The sequence below is a fragment of the Thalassophryne amazonica genome, chromosome 5 (assembly GCF_902500255.1).
Source record: "Thalassophryne amazonica chromosome 5, fThaAma1.1, whole genome shotgun sequence".
Taxonomy (NCBI): domain Eukaryota; kingdom Metazoa; phylum Chordata; class Actinopteri; order Batrachoidiformes; family Batrachoididae; genus Thalassophryne; species Thalassophryne amazonica.
This window is the reverse complement of record NC_047107.1, coordinates 122872321-122891819: the sequence shown is the minus strand read 5'-3', so window position 1 is coordinate 122891819 and position 19499 is coordinate 122872321. Positions and strand designations below refer to the sequence as shown.

The 19499-nt window shown below is 47.1% G+C and overlaps 1 protein-coding gene across 3 annotated transcripts in view; it reads left to right on the top strand.

Moving 5' to 3' along the window:
- tet3 (tet methylcytosine dioxygenase 3) overlaps positions 1–19499 on the top strand; it is a 97682-nt gene that overhangs the window by 53790 nt on the left and 24393 nt on the right. For all 3 annotated transcript variants that reach the window (XM_034171239.1, XM_034171238.1, XM_034171240.1), the window contains one exon: positions 11959–14869. In XM_034171239.1, coding sequence (XP_034027130.1) covers positions 12007–14869 — 2863 coding nt within the window. In that variant the 5' untranslated portion in view covers positions 11959–12006. The remainder of the gene's footprint in view (positions 1–11958; positions 14870–19499) is intronic.

The window sequence follows — 19499 nt, the reverse complement described above, 5'->3', positions numbered from 1 at the left end:
TTAGAGATGTGAACGGGTTGGCGGTGTACACGGGGCTTCTGTTTAGGGCTACGCTTCCTCCTCACAGTCACCCAGTCAGCCTGCTTTCCCGGCTGCTCGGGATCTGCCAGGGGGTAACTAACGGCGGCTAAGCTACCTTGGTCCGCACCGACTACAGGGGCCTGGCTAGCTGTAGAATTTTCCACGGTGCGGAGCCGAGTCTCCAATTCGCCCAGCCTGGCCTCCAAAGCTACGAATAAGCTACACTTATTACAAGTACCGTTACTGCTAAAGGGAGGCTGAGGAATAACTAAACATTTCACACCCAGAGCAGAAAAGTGCGGGAGAGACAGGAGAAGCCGCCATGCTAAATCGGCTAAGAGCTAGTAGCTACGCTAAGCTAGCGGATTCCTAAAAACACGCAAAGTGAATAATGTGTAAATAATTTAGAGGTGATTCAGCAGAAGGAGTGCTTTAGTTAAGGCACGTAAAGATTACACTGGGAAACAAATCGTAATCTAGATAACTAGATCAATCTAACTGCGCAGATTAAACAGCTAACAGATACAGAAAAACACCGCTGTGCTCCGGAACAGGAAGTGATACAATACCGCAGTGAGAGCCAACCACCAGTAGAGGCAAGCAAGGTTTATGTGAACAATAAACCTAACATGTACAGCACACATTCATAAAATCATAAATACATAAATAAAAAGATTAAAAAAATCAGACAAGTGAGAAAGGTAGATCAGTGGTTACACAAATAACTATTCAATAAATCGTTTCTGTAAGTTTTTTTAAATAGTATCTCTGAGCTGATAGTTCTAGTGCCCAGAGGGATATCATTCCACACCTTAGTATAGATGTAGAAGAATGATCTTTGTCCATAAGTGTTTTTATAAGAAGGGACTTGGAGCTGTTCCGCCGATGTTGATCTGGTGCTCCTTTGAGAGTTTGTAGTTGGTACTAGAGCCAACAGAGCTGGTGGCAGGTTGAAGTTTTTCAACTGAAAATAGAATCTAATAGCCATACTACTTATATAGTTGTTGAAGGTCAGAGCATTTGATCTGGACAGAGCTATACAATGGTGGGTCCAACCTGGAAGATGACAGTGAATTTTAAAAGCTCTGTTGTACAGTCGAGCCACAGGATCAAGAACATCATTTGTGGTGAGAGACCATATAGGCAAACAATAGGAGATAGAGGAGAGGACCACAGCATGGAGGTACGTATGAGAAACAGAGGTTGTCAAATATGGTCTGATTTTGTTGTAGACATACAGTTTTTGTTGCAGTTTCTTGGTCAGAGAGTAGACATGAGAATCCAAGAGCACACCAAGATATTTATAGGTTGTTATTATGTGCAGTTTGTAATCGGAGAACATGATTGTGTTGCACATTTGGAGTTGCTTCCTGGGGGAATGAAAATACATACATTCTGTCTTTTTCATGTTAATACTAAGGTGGTGATCCGTTAGCCAATTTTGGAGTGTTTTGAGATCAGATGACAATTTAGCATTTACAAAATTGGGGTTTGAATCGGAGTAAAAGAGTACAGTGTATCTGCATACAATAAAACGTTAGAATAATTGCATATAAGTGGAAGATCATTAATATGAAGAAGAAACAGTAATGGACCAAGAGTACTCCCTTGTGGTACACCGATATTGTATTTAAGAGGACGAGATTTAGTTTGACCAATTTTGACTATTTGAGAGCTGCCACTCAAATAGGATGTAATCATGTCAAGCACACTTTGGGACAGCTTAAAGGACTGAAGTTTACTTAGTGAAATGAGATGATTCACTGTAACAAATGCTTTACCGAAATCTATAAAAACTGCACCTGTAACCTGTCCTTTGTTTAAAGCAGAGCTTATATTTTCAGTGAACAGTAGAAGAGCAGACATAGTGGAACGTTTGGACCGAAAACCATACTGAGAGTCACTGAGCAGGTGGTTTTTCTCCAGAAAGTTGATAAGTTGATTATACAGTTTTTTTCTAGTAATTTTGATATTGTTGAAAGTATAGCTATTGGTCTGTAATTTGAAATGCATGTAGGGCTGTCTGATGCAATAGCTATGAAGATTAAGTGAAATCTCATTAAAAAAACTGAACAATTGTCCAGGGATATCCAAATTTCTGCCAGCAACTGTAATTAATTTTATGAAAGTAATGCCCTCTGGAATAACCATCACAACTGATTGTTTTTTGGGGGCGGGGGAGAACTGTACTTTTTTGTGTGTTAAAAGCCATGTTTGAAAATAGAAGCAACATGTGTTCATGTTTTGGCTGTGCTTCTATTAACCGGGATCAGATGTTCTTTGTTCTGTCGGATGTTGTGGAATGCAGCTGCTGCCACATATCAGAACAGTTTGCAACAAGAAGATCCTTATGAGAAACTTGATTGTTGTGAAAGTGTCGTGACACGGACCCACAACAGGGGGCGGTAATGAACGGACAATGGATAAGCCAAAAGTAACAATTTAATGTTGTGAATCGCACAACGACGTACAGACAATAACAATATGGTGGACTGTCAATCATACACCAGGTGACGTGTGGGCAGGCTCGACGATAGAAGACGCCTGGCGAGAGAAGTGCTGGATCCCCACACAGCTTCCACCACCAACGGAGCTGAAGAACACCGGAGCCGCCAAGCCCTGCGCCCCAGGTGGCCGCTGTCTTCAGCAGTCAGACCCGGTACTGCTGGCAGAAAACAGAGACAGTCCTGATGAGTGTGAGTTCGCACACTCAGTAATCCCACAGTCAGTGTTCAGTAAAGGAGGGAGAACCTCCACCTCCAATCACACACTCGTGCAGCTCCTGTCTAACCACTTATCTGGTTGGAGTGTGAAGCGAAGCCGTCGCTGATCACACCAAACGCCAATCCCACAGATAAGGACAAACACCACAGGATAACGGCTGCAAAAGAAGTTCAGATTATCACTCAACGATTTGAGTCAGCAGAGAAAATTACCTGAATGGTAGCTGATTTCTCGGCGAGGAGGTGGAGTTGCAGTCCGGCCTTTATGGTGATGGTGATGATGATGAATGAGTGACAGCTGGTGCTGAGGATGAGTGACAGCTGTCACTCCCAGTGGCTCCGGCGCCCTCTCGTACTTGAAGCCCGCACTCCAAGCAGGGCGCCATCTGGTGGTGGTGGGCCAGCAGTACCTCCTCTTCAGCGGCCCACACAACAGGACCCCCCCCTCAACGGGCGCCTCCTGGCACCCGACCAGGCTTGTCCAGGTGCCGGGCGTAGAATTCGGCCAGGAGGGCCGGGTCCAGGATGAAGCTCCTCTTCACCCAGGAGCGTTCTTCGAGTCCATATCCTTCCCAGTCCACCAAATACTGGAACCCCCAGCCCTTTCGACGAACGTCCAGGAGTCGGCGCACAGTCCAAGCCGGCTCCCCGTCGATGATCCGGGCAGGCGGCGGCGCCGGTCCGGGGGCACAGAGGGGAGAGGTGTGGCAGGGTTTGAGTCTGGAGACATGGAATACCGGATGTATCCGCAGTGAAGCTGGCAGCTTCAGCTTCACTGCGGCTGGACTGAGGACCTTCACGATGGTGAAGGGTCCTATAAACCTGTCCTTCAGCTTTTGGGATTCCGTTTGCAGAGGTATGTCCTTTGTGGATAACCAAACCGCCTGCCCGGGCTGGTATGCAGGGGCCGGGGAACGCCGGCGGTCTGCATGGGCCTTAGCCCTCGTCCGGGCTCTGAGCAGGGCAGAGCGGGCGGTACGCCACACCCGACGGCACTTCCTCAGATGGGCCTGGACCGAGGGCACTCCGACCTCTCCCTCCACTAGTGGAAACAATGGGGGCTGGTACCCCAAACACACCTCAAACGGGGAGAGGCCGGTGGCAGATGAAACTTGGCTATTATGAGCGTACTCGATCCAGGCCAGATGGTCACTCCAGGCCGTCGGGTGCGCGGAGGTCACGCAGCGGAGGGCCTGCTCCAGTTCCTGGTTCGTCCGCTCTGCCTGCCCGTTCGTCTGGGGGTGGTACCCAGACGAGAGACTGACGGTGGCCCCCAGTTCCCTGCAGAAACTCCTCCAGACCTGGGAGGAGAACTGAGGACCACAATCTGAGACAATGTCTGCTGGAATCCCATGCAGATGCATGACGTGGTGGACCAGGAGGTCTGCAGTCTTCTGGGCCGTCGGGAGCTTCGGGAGGGCCACGAAGTGGGCCGCCTTGGAGAACCGGCCCACTATCTTTAAGATGGTGGTGTTGCCCTGGGACGGCGGGAGGCCCGTGACAAAGTCCAGGCCGATATGAGACCAGGGGCGACGAGGCACAGGCAGAGGCTGGAGGAGGCCTTGGGCCTTGTGATGGTCGGCTTTGCCCCTGGCACAGGTGGTGCAGGCCTGGACATACTCCCGGACGTCGGCTTCCATAGACGCCCACCAGAAGCGCTGCCGGACCACTGCCACGGTCCTTCGGGTGACAGGAGAGCTTGGAACTGTGACAGAAGTCAAGGACCGCAGCCCTGACCTCTGGTGGGACGTACAGTTTGTCCTTCGGACCTGTCCCCGGGTCCGGGCTCCGTGTCAGGGCCTCCCGGACGGTCTTCTCCACGTCCCAGGTAAGGGTGGCCACGACAGTGGACTCGGGGATGATGGTTTCAGGGGGGTCTGACAGCTCGGTCTCGACCTCCTCTTCATGCACCCGGTACAGGGCGTCAGATCGTTGGTTCTTAGTCCCGGGGCGGTAGGTGATCCGGAAGTCAAAACGCCCGAAGAACAGCGACCAGCGGGCTTGCCTGGGGTTCAGACGCTTCGCGGTCCGGATGTACTCCAGGTTCCGATGGTCCGTGAAAACCGTAAATGGTACCGATGCTCCCTCCAACAGGTGTCTCCACTCCTCAAGAGCCTCCTTCACCGCAAGAAGTTCCCGATTGCCGACGTCATAGTTCCGTTCAGCTGGGGTCAACCTGCGGGAAAAGTAGGCACATGGATGGAGAACCTTATCGGACTCCCCAGTCTGGGATAGCACGGCTCCTATCCCTGAGTCAGAGGCATCCACTTCAACAACAAACTGGCGCTTGGGATCGGGCTGCACCATAACCGGTGCAGTCGAGAACCGGCGTTTCAACTCCCTAAATCCGGCTTCGCACCGATCCGACCAGGTGAAGGGGACTTTTGTGGAGGTCAGGACTGTCAGGGGGCTAACTACCTGACTGTAGCCCTTGATGAACCTCCGGTAGAAATTTGCAAAACCGAGGAACTGTTGTAGTTTCCTACGGTTCGTTGGTTGGGGCCAATCTCTCACCGCCGCAACCTTGACCGGATCAGGGGCGACGGAGTTGGAGGAGATTATGAACCCCAAGAAGGACAAAGAAGTGCGGTGGAACTCACATTTCTCGCCCTTCACAAACAGCCGGTTCTCCAACAACCGCTGTAGGACCTGACGTACATGCTTGACATGGGTCTCAGGATCCGGAGAAAAGATGAGTATATCGTCTAGATATACGAAGACTAACCGATGCAGGAAGTCCCGCAAGACGTCATTAACTAATGCTTGGAACGTCGCGGGCGCATTGGTGAGGCCGAACGGCATGACCAGGTACTCAAAGTGACCTAACGGGGTGTTAAATGCCGTCTTCCACTCGTCTCCCTCCCGGATCCGAACCAGGTGATAAGCATTCCTAAGATCCAATTTCGTGAAAATTTGGGCTCCATGCACGGGCGTGAACACTGAATCCAACAGAGGTAACGGGTATCGGTTGCGAACCGTGATCTCGTTCAGCCCTCTGTAATCAATGCATGGACGGAGTCCGCCGTCCTTCTTGCCCACAAAAAAGAAACCAGCACCCATCGGGGAGGTGGAGTTCCGGATTAACCCGGCAGCTAACGAGTCCCGGATGTAGGTCTCCATTGATTTGCGTTCCGGACGTGAGAGGTTGTACAGCCTGCTGGACGGGTACTCAGCGCCCGGTATCAAATCAATGGCACAATCGTACGGACGGTGCGGGGGCAGCGTGAGTGCCAGATCCTTGCTGAAGACGTCAGCAAGGTCGTGGTACTCAGCCGGCACCGCCGCCAGATTGGGGGGGACTAAAACCTCCTCCTTAGCTGTCACACCGGGTGGAACCGAGGATCCTAAACACTCCCGGTGGCAGGTTTCGCTCCACTGAACCACAACCCCAGACGGCCAGTCAATCCGGGGATTGTGTTTCAACACCCATGGAAAACCCAAAATCACTCGGGAGGTAGAAGGTGTTACATAAAACACAATCTCCTCCCTGTGATTCCCAGACACCACCAATGTCACTGGCTGTGTCTGGTGTGTGATTAGTGGAAGAAGGGTGCCATCTAGTGCCCGCACCGACAATGGTGACGGTAAGGACACTAGAGGGAGCCCAACCTCCTTTGCCCATCTGCTATCCAGCAGATTCCCCTCCGACCCCGTGTCCACCAGTGCTGGGGCGTGAAGGGTTAGATCCCCACTCAGGATCGTGACTGGGATTCGTGCAGATCGTCGGGGTTTCCCCACGTGGGTGTTGTGACCCACCCTTAGCCCAGTCTCTAAGGACGAGTGCTGCTGTTTTGACCGTTTGGGGCATTCTCTCTGTGTGTGCTCGGTAGAGCTGCAGAGAAAACACTCTCCACGGATCAGTCTCCTTTGTCTCTGATCTGATCGTTTTTTGGCCCTGCTCGTTTCCATAGCAACGTCAGCAGGGGGAGCTGTTGTCACGTGGAGAGCCCTGGCAGTGGAGCGTGGGGAAGTCGGCTTCCTTTCAGACCCGGGAGGAAGAGGGACGGCTTGTACCTGACCACGCCCCTCGTCTCGCTGCCGTCGGTGTTCCGTTAATCAGTTGTCTAACCGTATAACCAGGTTGATAAGCCCATCTAAATCCCGCGGCTCGTCCTTCGCCACCAGGTGCTCCTTAAGGACCAGAGACAGTCCGTTTACAAAGGCGGCGCGGAGCTCAACAGCATTCCAGCCGGCTCGCGCTGCCGCGATGCGGAAGTCGACTGCATACTTTGCTGCGCTCCGACGACCCTGCCGTATCGACAGCAGCACACTTGAAGCGGTCTCGCCTCTATGAGGGTGGTCGAACACCTGTCGGAACTCCCTCACAAACTCAGTATAAACCGTTAGGAGCCGTGAATTCTGCTCCCAAAGCGCCGTAGCCCAGGCGCGTGCCTCTCCTCGAAGCAAATTTATAACGTAAGCCACCCGGCTAGCGTCTGACGCGTACATGACGGGAAGCTGTGAAAAGACGAGCGAGCACTGCATCAAAAAGTCCGCACACGTCTCCACACAGCCCCCGTACGGCTCCGGAGGGCTTATGTATGCTTCAGGGGACGGTGGGGGGGTTCGTTGAACGACCAGCGGAATGTCTGTTTCTGGCACACGGTCAGCAGGAGGAGGTGCTGCAGCAGCGCCCTGAGCACGCGCTTCCACCTGGGCGGTGAGAGCCTCCATCCTACGATTGAGAACACTGCTCTGCTCGGTAACTAAGTCCAACCGAGTGGTAAAGGCGGTTAAGATGTGCTGCAGCTCACCCAACACGCCTCCTGCTGGCGCCTGTGCACCTCGCTCTTCCATTGGCTGTTCAAGCGATGGTTGACGCCCCTCGGAATCCATGACGTTGGCCGAGAAATCCTGTTGTGAAAGTGTCGTGACACGGACCCACAACGGGGCGGTAATGAACGGACAATGGATAAGCCAAAAGTAACAATTTAATGTTGTGAATCGCACAACGATGTACAGACAATAACAATATGGTGGACTGTCAGTCATACACCAGGTGACGTGTGGGCACGCTCGACGATAGAAGACGCCTGGCGAGAGAAGAGCTGGATCCCCACACAGCTTCCACCACCAACGGAGCTGAAGAACACCGGAGCCGCCAAGCCCTGCGCCCCAGGTGGCCGCTGTCTTCAGCAGTCAGACCCGGTACTGCTGGCAGAAAACATAGACAGTCCTGATGAGTGTGAGTTCGCACACTCAGTAATCCCACAGTCAGTGTTCAGTAAAGGAGGGAGAACCTCCACCTCCAATCACACACTCGTGCAGCTCCTGTCTAACCACTTATCTGGTTGGAGTGTGAAGCGAAGCCGTCGCTGATCACACCAAACGCCAATCCCACAGATAAGGACAAACACCACAGGATAACGGCTGCAAAAGATTATCACTCAACGATTTGAGTCAGCAGAGAAAATTACCTGAATGGTAGCTGATTTCTCGGCGAGGAGGTGGAGTTGCAGTCCGGCCTTTATGGTGATGGTGATGATGATGAATGAGTGACAGCTGGTGCTGAGGATGAGTGACAGCTGTCACTCCCAGTGGCTCCGGCGCCCTCTCGTGCTTGAAGCCCGCACTCCAAGCAGGGCGCCATCTGGTGGTGGTGGGCCAGCAGTACCTCCTCTTCAGCGGCCCACACAACACTTGATAACAGCTTATGTTGGGACTTCTTTTGTCAAGTTTCAATGGCTGCATTTGTTACTTCAGTTTCTGGTATTGATGTTAGGCTCACTGAAATAACCAAGGCAGCTGCTAAAGCCAACAATGTGTGAGGTAGAATCAAACACACATCTCCTTTTACTGATGGAGAGTAATTGCTTATTTTGTACAAAACATTTGCCAACATCTTGAGCACTGTGCGCAGTACATGATGCAAGATACGGAGATGCTCAAAAAGGTCCAAAGAAGAGTGACAAACATGCTACCTGATTTATCTGAGCTAAGGTTTTGTAGTTAAAGTTGATAACTTTGGGGAACTGTAGAAACAGAAGTGATTTATTTGAAGAGTACAAAAATAGCAAAAGCAATGAGTTTTGGAATATATTTTCCAAGTGGAAATGCACAAATCTCAGGGGACACATTGTATGTTGGATGGAAGACATCATAACCTGTTTTTCCTCCAGTGTGTGTTTAGAATAGTTTGCCTGATTTCATAGTATGAGCACCTAGTAATAGGCGGGTGGAGGGCATAATAATCAGCGTCTCTATTTGACCATTTGTCCATGTGTCTTGTTTGTGCAAACTATCTGTTTGCATTTCAGTACAGTGTTGCACAATAGCAGCACATGATGTGAAATTTGCATCAAGGGAAAAAGTTGACATCAGACATCATCAAGGGTACATAATTTTGTGTCTAATCGAATAATGATGTGATTTTGAAGCTCATTCGTCTAAACAGTTTGGTGGATTTTAATGAAACTTTATACAGTAGTGTTCAGAATAATAGTAGTGCTATGTGACTAAAAAGATTAATCCAGGTTTTGAGTATATTTCTTATTGTTACATGGGAAACAAGGTATCAGTAGATTCAGTAGATTCTCACAAATCCAACAAGACCAAGCATTCATGATATGCACACTCTTAAGGCTATGAAATTGGGCTATTAGTAAAAAAAAGTAGAAAAGGGGGTGTTCACAATAATAGTAGTGTGGCATTCAGTCAGTGAGTTTGTCAGTTTTGTGGAACAAACAGATGTGAATCAGGTGTCCCCTATGTAAGGATGAAGTGAGCACCTGTTGAACATGCTTTTCTCTTTGAAAGCCTGAGGAAAATGGGACGTTCAAGACATTGTTCAGAAGAACAGCGTAGTTTGATTAAAAAGCTGATTGGAGAGGGGAAAACCTATACGCAGGTGCAAAAAATTATAGGCTGTTCATCTACAATGATCTCCAATGCTTTAAAATGGACAAAAAAAACAAAACAAAAAAAACAGAGACGCATGGAAGAAAATGGAAAACAACCATCAAAATGGATAGAAGAATAACCAGAATGGCAAAGGCTCACCCATTGATCAGCTCCAGGATGATCAAAGACAGTCTGGAGTTACCTGTAAGTGCTGTGACAGTTAGAAGACACCTGTGTGAAGCTAATTTATTTGCAAGAATCCCCCGCAAAGTCCCTCTGTTAAATAAAAGACGTGCAGAAGAGGTTACAGTTTGCCAAAGAACATATCAACTGGCCTAAAGAGAAATGGAGGAATATTTTGTGGACTGATGAGAGTAAAATTGTTCTTTTTGGTTCCAAGGGCTGCAGACAGTTTGTGAGACGACCCCCAGACTCTGAATTCAAGCCACAGTTCACAGTGAAGACAGTGAAGCATGGTGGTGCAAGCATCATGATATGGGCATGTTTCTCCTACTATGGTGTTGGGCCTATATATCACATACCAAGTATCATGGATCAGTTTGGATATGTCAAAATACTTGAAGAGGTCATGCTGCCTTATGCTGAAGAGGACATGCCCTTGAAATGGGTGTTTCAACAAGACAATGCAAAGCACACTAGTAAATGAGCAAAATCTTGGTTCCAAACCAACAAAATTAATGCCTCGCAGATGTGAAGAAATCATGAAAAACTGTGGATATACAACTAAATACTAGTTTAGTGATTCACAGGATTGCTAAAAAAGCAGTTTGAACATAATAGTTTTGAGTTTGTAGTGTCAACAGCAGATGCTACTATTATTGTGAACACCCCCTTTTCTACTTTTTTTTTTTACTAATAGCCCAGTTTCATAGCCTTAAGAGTGTGCATATCATGAATGCTTGGTCTTGTTGGATTTGTGAGAATCTACTGAATGTACTGGTACCTTGTTTCCCATGTAACAATAAGAAATATACTCAAAACCCGGATTAATCTTTTAGTCACATAGCACTACTATTATTCTGAACACTACTGTACAATGGAAGATGAAGATGACATGAAGATGTGTGTATTAACTGGACTTTTAAATAAAAAAAAAATTACATTATTGTTATTTACATGTTCAAAGGTTTAACCAGTTTGTTAATTCAGGTGTTTGATCACAGATTTTGCTGCCTTGCAAGTGACACTTGTGGCATAGTGGGAAGTGTCATTTGGTGGGATTGATCATAGACAAGTTACAACCATTTTTATTGCACTTTTTAAATACTCACTCACTCATCTTCAACCGCTTACTCCAATGAAGGGTCACAGGGAGCTGGAGCCTATCCCAGCAGTCATAGGGCAGGAGGCGGGTTCACTCTGGACAGGACGCCAGTCTGTCACAGGGCCACATATAGACACACAAATATGCTCACACCTACAGACAATTTAAAGTTTACAAGAACATGTGGCAGTAATTTTGTTGTTTTTAAAAAATTTACTCATTGATTTCCACACAAAGATTCAGAGTGTTTTTGTTTTGTTTCCTACTGACCTCGGGTTTACGTTCACAAACAATGGTGAGATTGCTGCATGACCTGCCACTTGTACAATCACTCGGTGATGTCATAGTCGAAGGAATAGAAATTAAACATCCACTATCTTGTAAAATAATCAACTCGTCTGAAGGTTAGTGTGCAACTTGACAAAATGAATTGGAAAATCATAATATGGGAAGATTTCTTCAGTCATTTTCTGCTGCTTTTCTGGGTCTGGGTTATGGTAGCAGCGGACTAAGCAGCTCTTCCCACACTTCTCTATCCTTCCCTAATACAGAGAATGAAATGTAATATACTACAAAAACGCAAGTAAAGCTTGTGAGCATCAGCTTTCAGCAGGGCAGTGATCCAGATCACAAAGATAGAGCAGCACAGCAATCATTAAACAAGACAAAGGTAAATGTTCTACATTGACCAAGTCAAAGTCCATCACTCGTATCCCACTAAGAATCCGTGACATTGTTTGAACCGCCTGAAGAAGCTACAGCAGTCTGTCAACAACAATTTGCAAAAGCCTGTCCTCCTGACTGTGAGAGCTTTTATTACAGCAAAAACCTGCTGTGCACGACACAAGAATCATTTTTGCATCGAAAATGTGCTGCTACAAAGTAATAAAAAAAATGACTGGGAAAACATGTAGATACACAGTATGTATGTCAGGCAATCTGCTTAAATTCAAAGGGACAAATACTTGTTTAAATATTGATTATTTAACCAAGGTGATTATTTCAACATCATTTTCTTTGTCAGTGCTACATTTTATTTATTTATTTTTTTTTTAATTTGACTGACATCTCGTCATGTTTCTCTTTCAGACTTTTTTGGAAGTCACTTTAGTGGATGGCCCCAGAAGTGGAGGCCAGATGGAAATTGGTTCACATGACCGCCTCCAGGAAGGCGCGCTGAGCCTGGAACTGGCCAATGGGGTGAATCACTACTCTAATGAAGATGAGCCATCTATGAAAGCAGAGCAGCAGAGGGCAGGGAGCATGACTCCGAGGCAGTGCTGGGTGTCAGGGCACAGCAAAGCCAGTGACATTCAGCAACCACCCTCTTGGGACAGCAGCAGCGGAACAGCCCCCGGTGCACTTGTTCACCATGCTGACATGGAGGATGCCCAAAATCTGGTGGCTTTTTCTGCTATTGCTGGTTCCCTTCCTCCATCTTCATCTTCTGCCTGCCCCCTGGTGCAGCCAAACACAGTCCAGCTGTATGAAAAGTTCACTCAGGAGATGGGTGCAGAGGGGGCTCAGGCTAGAGTCGCTGCTGGGGCTCCTGATGGAAACTGTCACCCGTCAGAAGATCTCAATACCTTACAGACAGCTCTGAGCCAAGCCAAACATGGACACAAGCCCCCCAACTGCAGCTGTGATGGGCCTGACTGTCCAGACTACCTTGAGTGGCTGGAGAAGAAGATTAAGTTGGCAATAGGTGAAAATCAGAGTGCTTGCAGTATGGCTGATGCTGGCCCACAGGTGCAGGCTAAACTGAAACAACACCATGTGCAGCATCACCCTCAGCCCTACACCCAGGTGAATGGTGGCCACAATTTGTCTACTTCATGCTCCCAGCAGCAACCAGGAACTCAAAGTTTTCACCAAGAACAAGTGCCGTGCTCTAAACCCCCAATCCCATGCTCTCCCCAGGTGCTCTCCATAGCCAAGGAAAAGAATGTTAGTCTTCAGACAGCCATTGCCATTGAAGCTTTGACCCAGCTGTCTAGTACAAATCTCCAGGCTGTTAGCTCACCAGGACCATCTCTTTACAACAGTAACCTCCACTACCATCAACATGCCCAGAACCTCACATCCCACCAGTCAAATGGCACTAGCTTGATTCAGTCCTCTACAGACTCCCAGTCATCTTTCTCACACTCACAATCTGTTCCTCCAGGTCAACACAAAAGCCAGAAGGCCCCAATATCCTGTGATCACCACAGGCCTCAATCCCAGGGACAGCCATCTCATGCTTCCCCTCTTACATCCTCTACCTCTCCCTTCCCAAGTCAGGGAAAACCTGCAGGTTTTAACCAGCAGTCACAGCAATGGCCCCAGGGCTCAGGCAAAGCATCTGATCAGAAGAATCCATGGATGTGCATGAAGTCTGAGCCTCAGTCTCACTATGCTGCTGCACCTCACAACAGGTCAGACCCCATGTCAGAGCTCAAACAGCTGCTTGGTGAAAACTGTACCAAGTTCAACAATGCTCCTTTCAAGCTTCCGGCCCAACAGCGGCTATGTTTGAATCAGAATGGAGGTATCCAGACGAAAGACAACTCAGTCAGGATAAAGCAAGAGCCAGGGTCCGGTGACAAGTACTGTCACACAGCAACACACAGTGGACATTACGGTGTGGCTAATGGTCAACAGCAAGGTCAGCACTACCCTGGTATTCCCATGTCTCCTGGCCAGGCAGCTATCCATCATTCCACTCAAGCAGCTTTGCAACAACACCTTCACTATAAGAGAAACCTCTTTTCTAATCAGACCTCTGGCCTCGGAGTGCCGGGTACACGTGGACCTGTGGCTTGCCAAAGCTTGAAGAAATGGTGGCCCCAGATGGAGGCAGAAGGATTTCCACATCTGGCTATCAAACAAGAGCCCAAGGACCTCAAGAAGAAGAAAAGCACCCAAGGTTCTCCTGTCATAAAAGCTATGAGTGGATTACTTCCAGGCTTACCGATGCCCAAACCCAAACAGATAATTATCAAGAAGACCAAACAGAAAGCCTCCATGCCAACATTCCTGCCTCAGAATCAGATCGTCATAAAGAAACCATCGGCCCTCATGACAGACCGAGCTCTGGCACAAGTCAGCATGCAACCAAGTCCATCCTCCACTCTGCCCCTGCTCAGTAACTCCACTCAGGCTGCTGCTGTTGGTCTCTCTGCCCCAGCCCAAACTCAGGTATCCATTTTAAACTCCTCAGTGATTGCCTCATCCTCTCTTCCTGCCTTGCCAGAAAAAAACCCATCCCTCATAGGCTCTCAGCCTCCAGCTGTGATCTCTGTAGCTCATGCGGGCTCAGAGGTAGCAGGCAGCTTGTCCTCAAGTGATGCCAGCACCACCACACCTACGACCTCCACATCTCCATTCAGCACCTCACAATTACCGGGCCTCACCAACATAGACCCAAAGTATGAAGAGCTGATCCGCCAGTTTGAGGAAGAATTTGGTGACACTGGCGCAAACCCACCTGCCACTCAGCCCATGCCGGAGAATGCTACACTTCCTCAAAATCCCAAACCCTTATCATCGTCCACCTCCCAGTCTGCTCCCTTCACGTCTACCACCCAAAGCTCCACACCTCCAGCCAGTCAGGAGATGGAAGCTGTCAGGGACAGGTCAGGCAGCCAAAATGAAACTATTTTCAACCAGGCTGCTACACAAAAACCTATGGAGCAGCATGAGGGCACCCAGCACAGTTCCCGAGAACAGGAAACTCTCCCGCAACAGCAGCAGCCACCGGGTGTGTTAGATGATCCATTCAGCGTTCCATGTTCACCTTTGCCTAAACGCATGAAAATTGAAACTTTGGGTGATGTAGCAGTACTTTCCACTACGTGCTATTCTGAGGACACACCAACTAAGGACAGTCTGCCCTCTTCTCCTTCACTTAGAGGTTTCCTCGAGTCTCCCCTGCGTTATCTAGACACCCCCACTAAGAATCTGCTGGACACACCTTCCAAGGACCTCCAAGCAGAGTTCCCCACCTGCACCTGTGTGGGTAAGTTCATGCATTTATGCTTCTATGCTCGAGTCTGTTCAATGGTGCATCCAGAAAGAATTCACAGCACTTTACTTTTTACACATTTTGTCATGTTACAGCCTTATTCCAAAGTGGAGAGAATAAATTTTTCCCTTCAAAATTCTGTTCACAACACCCCATGATGACATGAAATTTCTTTTTTGGAATTTTTTTTCAAATTTATAAAAAACAAAAAAACAAAAACTAAGAAATCACATGTACACAGCGGTGGGCACAGCTAATCAAAAAGTTAGCTTCAATAACCGCTAATCAGCTAACTAAAAAGTTATCTTTCATAACGCTAAACCGGAATATTTATCAGAAGCTACAGCTAACCGCTAACTTTCAGTATTGTCTCCGGTACACTGTCAGCTACTAACAAGACGATTTTGAGTTTAAACACCACCAATACTTCTGATAGAATCCAATGCGATCACAATCCCAAACACAGCCAATGAGTTAGCACTTCTCTCTTTGTGCGCCCTGCCCATTGCTGTAGGGAAGCGTCATTTACCTTGAGGCAGACATCTTGAAAAGGAAAACAGATTTGACTTATGGTTTTGGTTTCTAAACAAAATTAATCCGGATAGAATAACTACATTAATGTCCAGTCTGACATTTGTACAAAGTGAAAATATACCACGTCTGTTAATTGTAAAATAATGCACTAATTCTGAAGTTTTGAACATTAACACAAAGATACCCAAAGGGATTATGGGTAAACTGAGCCTCCGCTGACACTGATTGGTTGACTCATTCATTCTATGTAAAAACCAACATAAGTTAATGTAACGTGTGTGTTGGTGTTTACAAATCAATGTGCTTTTGTAAAATGTGTAAAATGAGCCAACAGGGTTTATAAATGTTTTTCACCATTACTAACTATGTAAAAATAAATGTTAGCGGCCTAAAAGTTATCGAAACTAAATTTATCAGAGGCTAATTGGTCCGCCGATGGTTTTTGAAGTTTGCTGAAAAGCTAATCCGCTAACAAAAAAGTTAGCTTTGCTAATTAAGGGTTAGCGGATTAGTGGAACTGTGCCCACCACTGCATGTATATAAGTATTCACACCATTCACACTCATTACTTTGTTGATGCACCTTTGGCAGCAATTACAGTCTCAGGTCTTCTTGAATATGATGCCACCAACTTGGTGCACCTATCTTTGGGCAGTTTTGCCCATTCCTCTTTGCAGCACCTCTCAAGCTCAATCAGGTTGGATGGGGAGTGTCGGTGCACAGACATTTTCAGATCTTTCCAGAGATATTCAATCAGATTCAGGTCTGGGCTCTGACTGGACCACTCAAGGACATTCACAGAGTTGTCCTGAAGACACTCCTTTGATATCTTGGCTGTGTGCTTAGGGTCATTGTCCTGCTGAAAGATGAACTGTCACCCCAGTCTGAGGTCAGGAGTGCTCTGGAGCAGATTTTCATCCAGGATGTCTCTGTACATTGCTGCATTCATCTTTCCCTCAATCCTGACTAGTCTCCCAGTTCCTGCTGCTGAAAAACATCCTCACGGCATGATGCTGCCACCACCATGCTTCACTGTAGGGATGGTGCCTGGTTTCCTCCAAACATGATGCCTGGTATTCACGCCAAAGAGTTCAATCTTTGTCTCATCAGACCAGATAATTTTGTTTCTCATGGTCTGAGAGTCCTTCAGGTGCCTTCTGTCAAACTCCAGGTGGGCTGCAATGTGCTTTTTACTAAGGAGTGGCTTCTGTCTGGACACTCTACCATACAGGCCTGATTGATGGATTGCTGCAGAGATGGTTGTCGTCTGGAAGGTTCTCCTCTCTCCATAGTGGAATGTTGGAGCAGCTCTGACAGTGTAACCATCAGGTTCTTGGTCACCTCCCTGACTAAGGTCCTTCTCCCCCGTTCGCTCAGTTTAGACGGGTGGCCAGCTCTAGGAAGAGTCCTGGTGACTCTGAGCTTCTTACATTTATGGATGATGGAGTCCACTGTGCTCATTGGGACCTTCAAACCAGCAGAAATGTTTTGTGCCCTTCCCCAGATTTGCGCCTCTAGATAATCCTGTCGTGGAGGTCTACAGACAGTTCCTTTGTCTTCATGCTTCGTTTGTGCTCTGACTGTCAACTGTTGGCCCTTATATGTAGACAGGTGTGTGTCTTTCCAAATCATGTCCAATCAACTGAATTTACCTCAGGTGGACTCTAGTTATGCTGTAGAAACATCTCAAGGATCACCTGAGCTTAATTTTGAGCTTCATGGCGAAAGCTGTGAATACTTATGTACATGTGATATCTTAGTTTTTATTTTTAATAAATTTGCAAAAATCTAAAAAAAAAAACCCTCAGATTGTCATTTTGGGGTATGGTGTGTAGAATTTTGAGGAAAAATGAATTTCACCCATTTTGGAATAAGGCTGTAACATAACAAAATGTGGAAAAAGTGAAGTGCTGTGAATACTTTCCAGATGCACTGTACTGCATTCACAGTTTTCAGGTACAGATAAAGTACACACCTCTGCCAAAAACTCAACAAGCTGCCAAATATGGATATCTTTTTGGATCTGGGCCAAACAGCAGTTGCAGGCTTTGTAAAGAGACTTGTATAAACCGTCTTAATTTTGTCAGAATTTTTGTTTTTGACATAGAGAACAATTTTTCTGTTATTATAATATGTGTTTAGTCTACTCTGAGTTTGCCTGAAAACAGTTTTCTCTTTTTCGCTACTCTTAAACTTCAAGAAAATAGTGTAATTTTTTTTTGAAGACTTCATCTAATCTGCTGATCTTTAATCCTGCTGATAGTCAGACAGAGAAATCAATAACCAAACATTCTCCCGAGCACAGTCAGTACCTCTACAAAGGTCTCAACATTTGGCTGATCTGGATTTTCAGATGGATTAAGACCAATTTATGCTTGAAAAAAGAAAAGCTCGATTACACTCTATCAAATGGTAAATGGACTGCATTTATATAGCGCTTTTCCATCTGAATCAGACGCTCAAAGCGCTTTACAAATAATGCCTCACATTCACCCCGATGTGAGGGTGCTGCCATACAAGGCGCTCACTACACACCGGGAGCAATAGGGGATTAAAGACCTTGCCCAAGCGCCCTTAGTGATTTTCCAGTCAGGCTGGGATTTGAACCCAGGATCTTCTGGTCTCAAGCCCAACGCCTTAACCACTAGACGATCACCTCCCCCAAATCACCTTTATCATGTAATTTATTGTTTTGTCATTACCCATAATGCAGCATGATATTCACCATCATGTATGTACACAAGACGGTTGGAAGAGTTCCGGTTTGGCGCGCTTCTCTTTGCTCAAAGTTATTTCTTATTTGTGAAGTTGTGAATCCACGTAGATCAGTGAAGAGATACACAAATCAGAAATCAGGTTTGTGTGCATGATTCGGATTTAAGTTCGATTCTCGGTCACAGTACCTGTCTGTGTTTTTGGACATGGCTCTTTATCTGCATTGTCCAAGTCCACCAAGTTGTAAATGGGTACAGCAGCTATTCAAATGTTGTTCTAGCAACAGCAGATATGTTACTACAGTTATTGTTTTACATATTGAATCCATGTGCAGGAGGTTGTTGGCTCTTTCCCGCACCAGCTCTTTTGAGCCGCGTGGCTCTGACTGTGTGAAGGCTGCTGCCGACATCCCAGTCGGGTTCAGCTAAAAGAGCTTTTGTCGAGCTGGAAGCGGTTTTAACCTCGTAGTTTGAGTCTTATGTTGCACATTTGTTTACACGGTCGTAGGTGGTCTGACTGAACAGATTCACATTACGTTTGTCTTCTTTGGGTGTAGAATCTTACCAAAAGTTCAACACACCCACTCCTCTTCAGACGCTTTATCATGTCATTTCAGAAACAAGCGGAATCAGTTATGTATGCAGTTGTCTGTGTAGTTTCTTCCCTCCAAAAATAAACCAGCTGACAGCTGAGCCTGGCCTAGAATAGATACCGTGAGTTAGGGCTGTAATGGAGGTATGCCCTCTAATGGCTCACAGGTGTCATTGCAGGACCTCTCTGCTGCCAGCAATCAATCAATCAATTTTATTTATATAGCGCCAAATCACAACAAACAGTTGCCCCAAGGCGCTTTATATTGTAAGGCAAGGCCATACAATAATTACGTAAAAACCCCAACGGTCAAAACGACCCCCTGTGAGCAAGCACTTGGCAACAGTGGGAAGGAAAAACTCCCTTTTAACAGGAAGAAACCTCCAGCAGAACCAGGCTCAGGGAGGGGCAGTCTTCTGCTGGAACTGGTTGGGGCTGAGGGAGAGAATCAGGAAAAAGACATGCTGTGGAGGGGAGCAGAGATCAATCACTAATGATTAAATGCAGAGTGGTGCATACAGAGCAAAAAGAGAAAGAAACAGTGCATCATGGGAACCCCCCAGCAGTCTAAGTCTATAGCAGCATAACTAAGGGATGGTTCAGGGTCACCTGATCCAGCCCTAACTATAAGCTTTAGCAAAAAGGAAAGTTTTAAGCCTAATCTTAAAAGTAGAGAGGGTGTCTGGCTCCCTGATCTGAATTGGGAGCTGGTTCCACAGGAGAGGAGCCTGAAAGCTGAAGGCTCTGCCTCCCATTCTACTCTTACAAACCCTAGGAACTACAA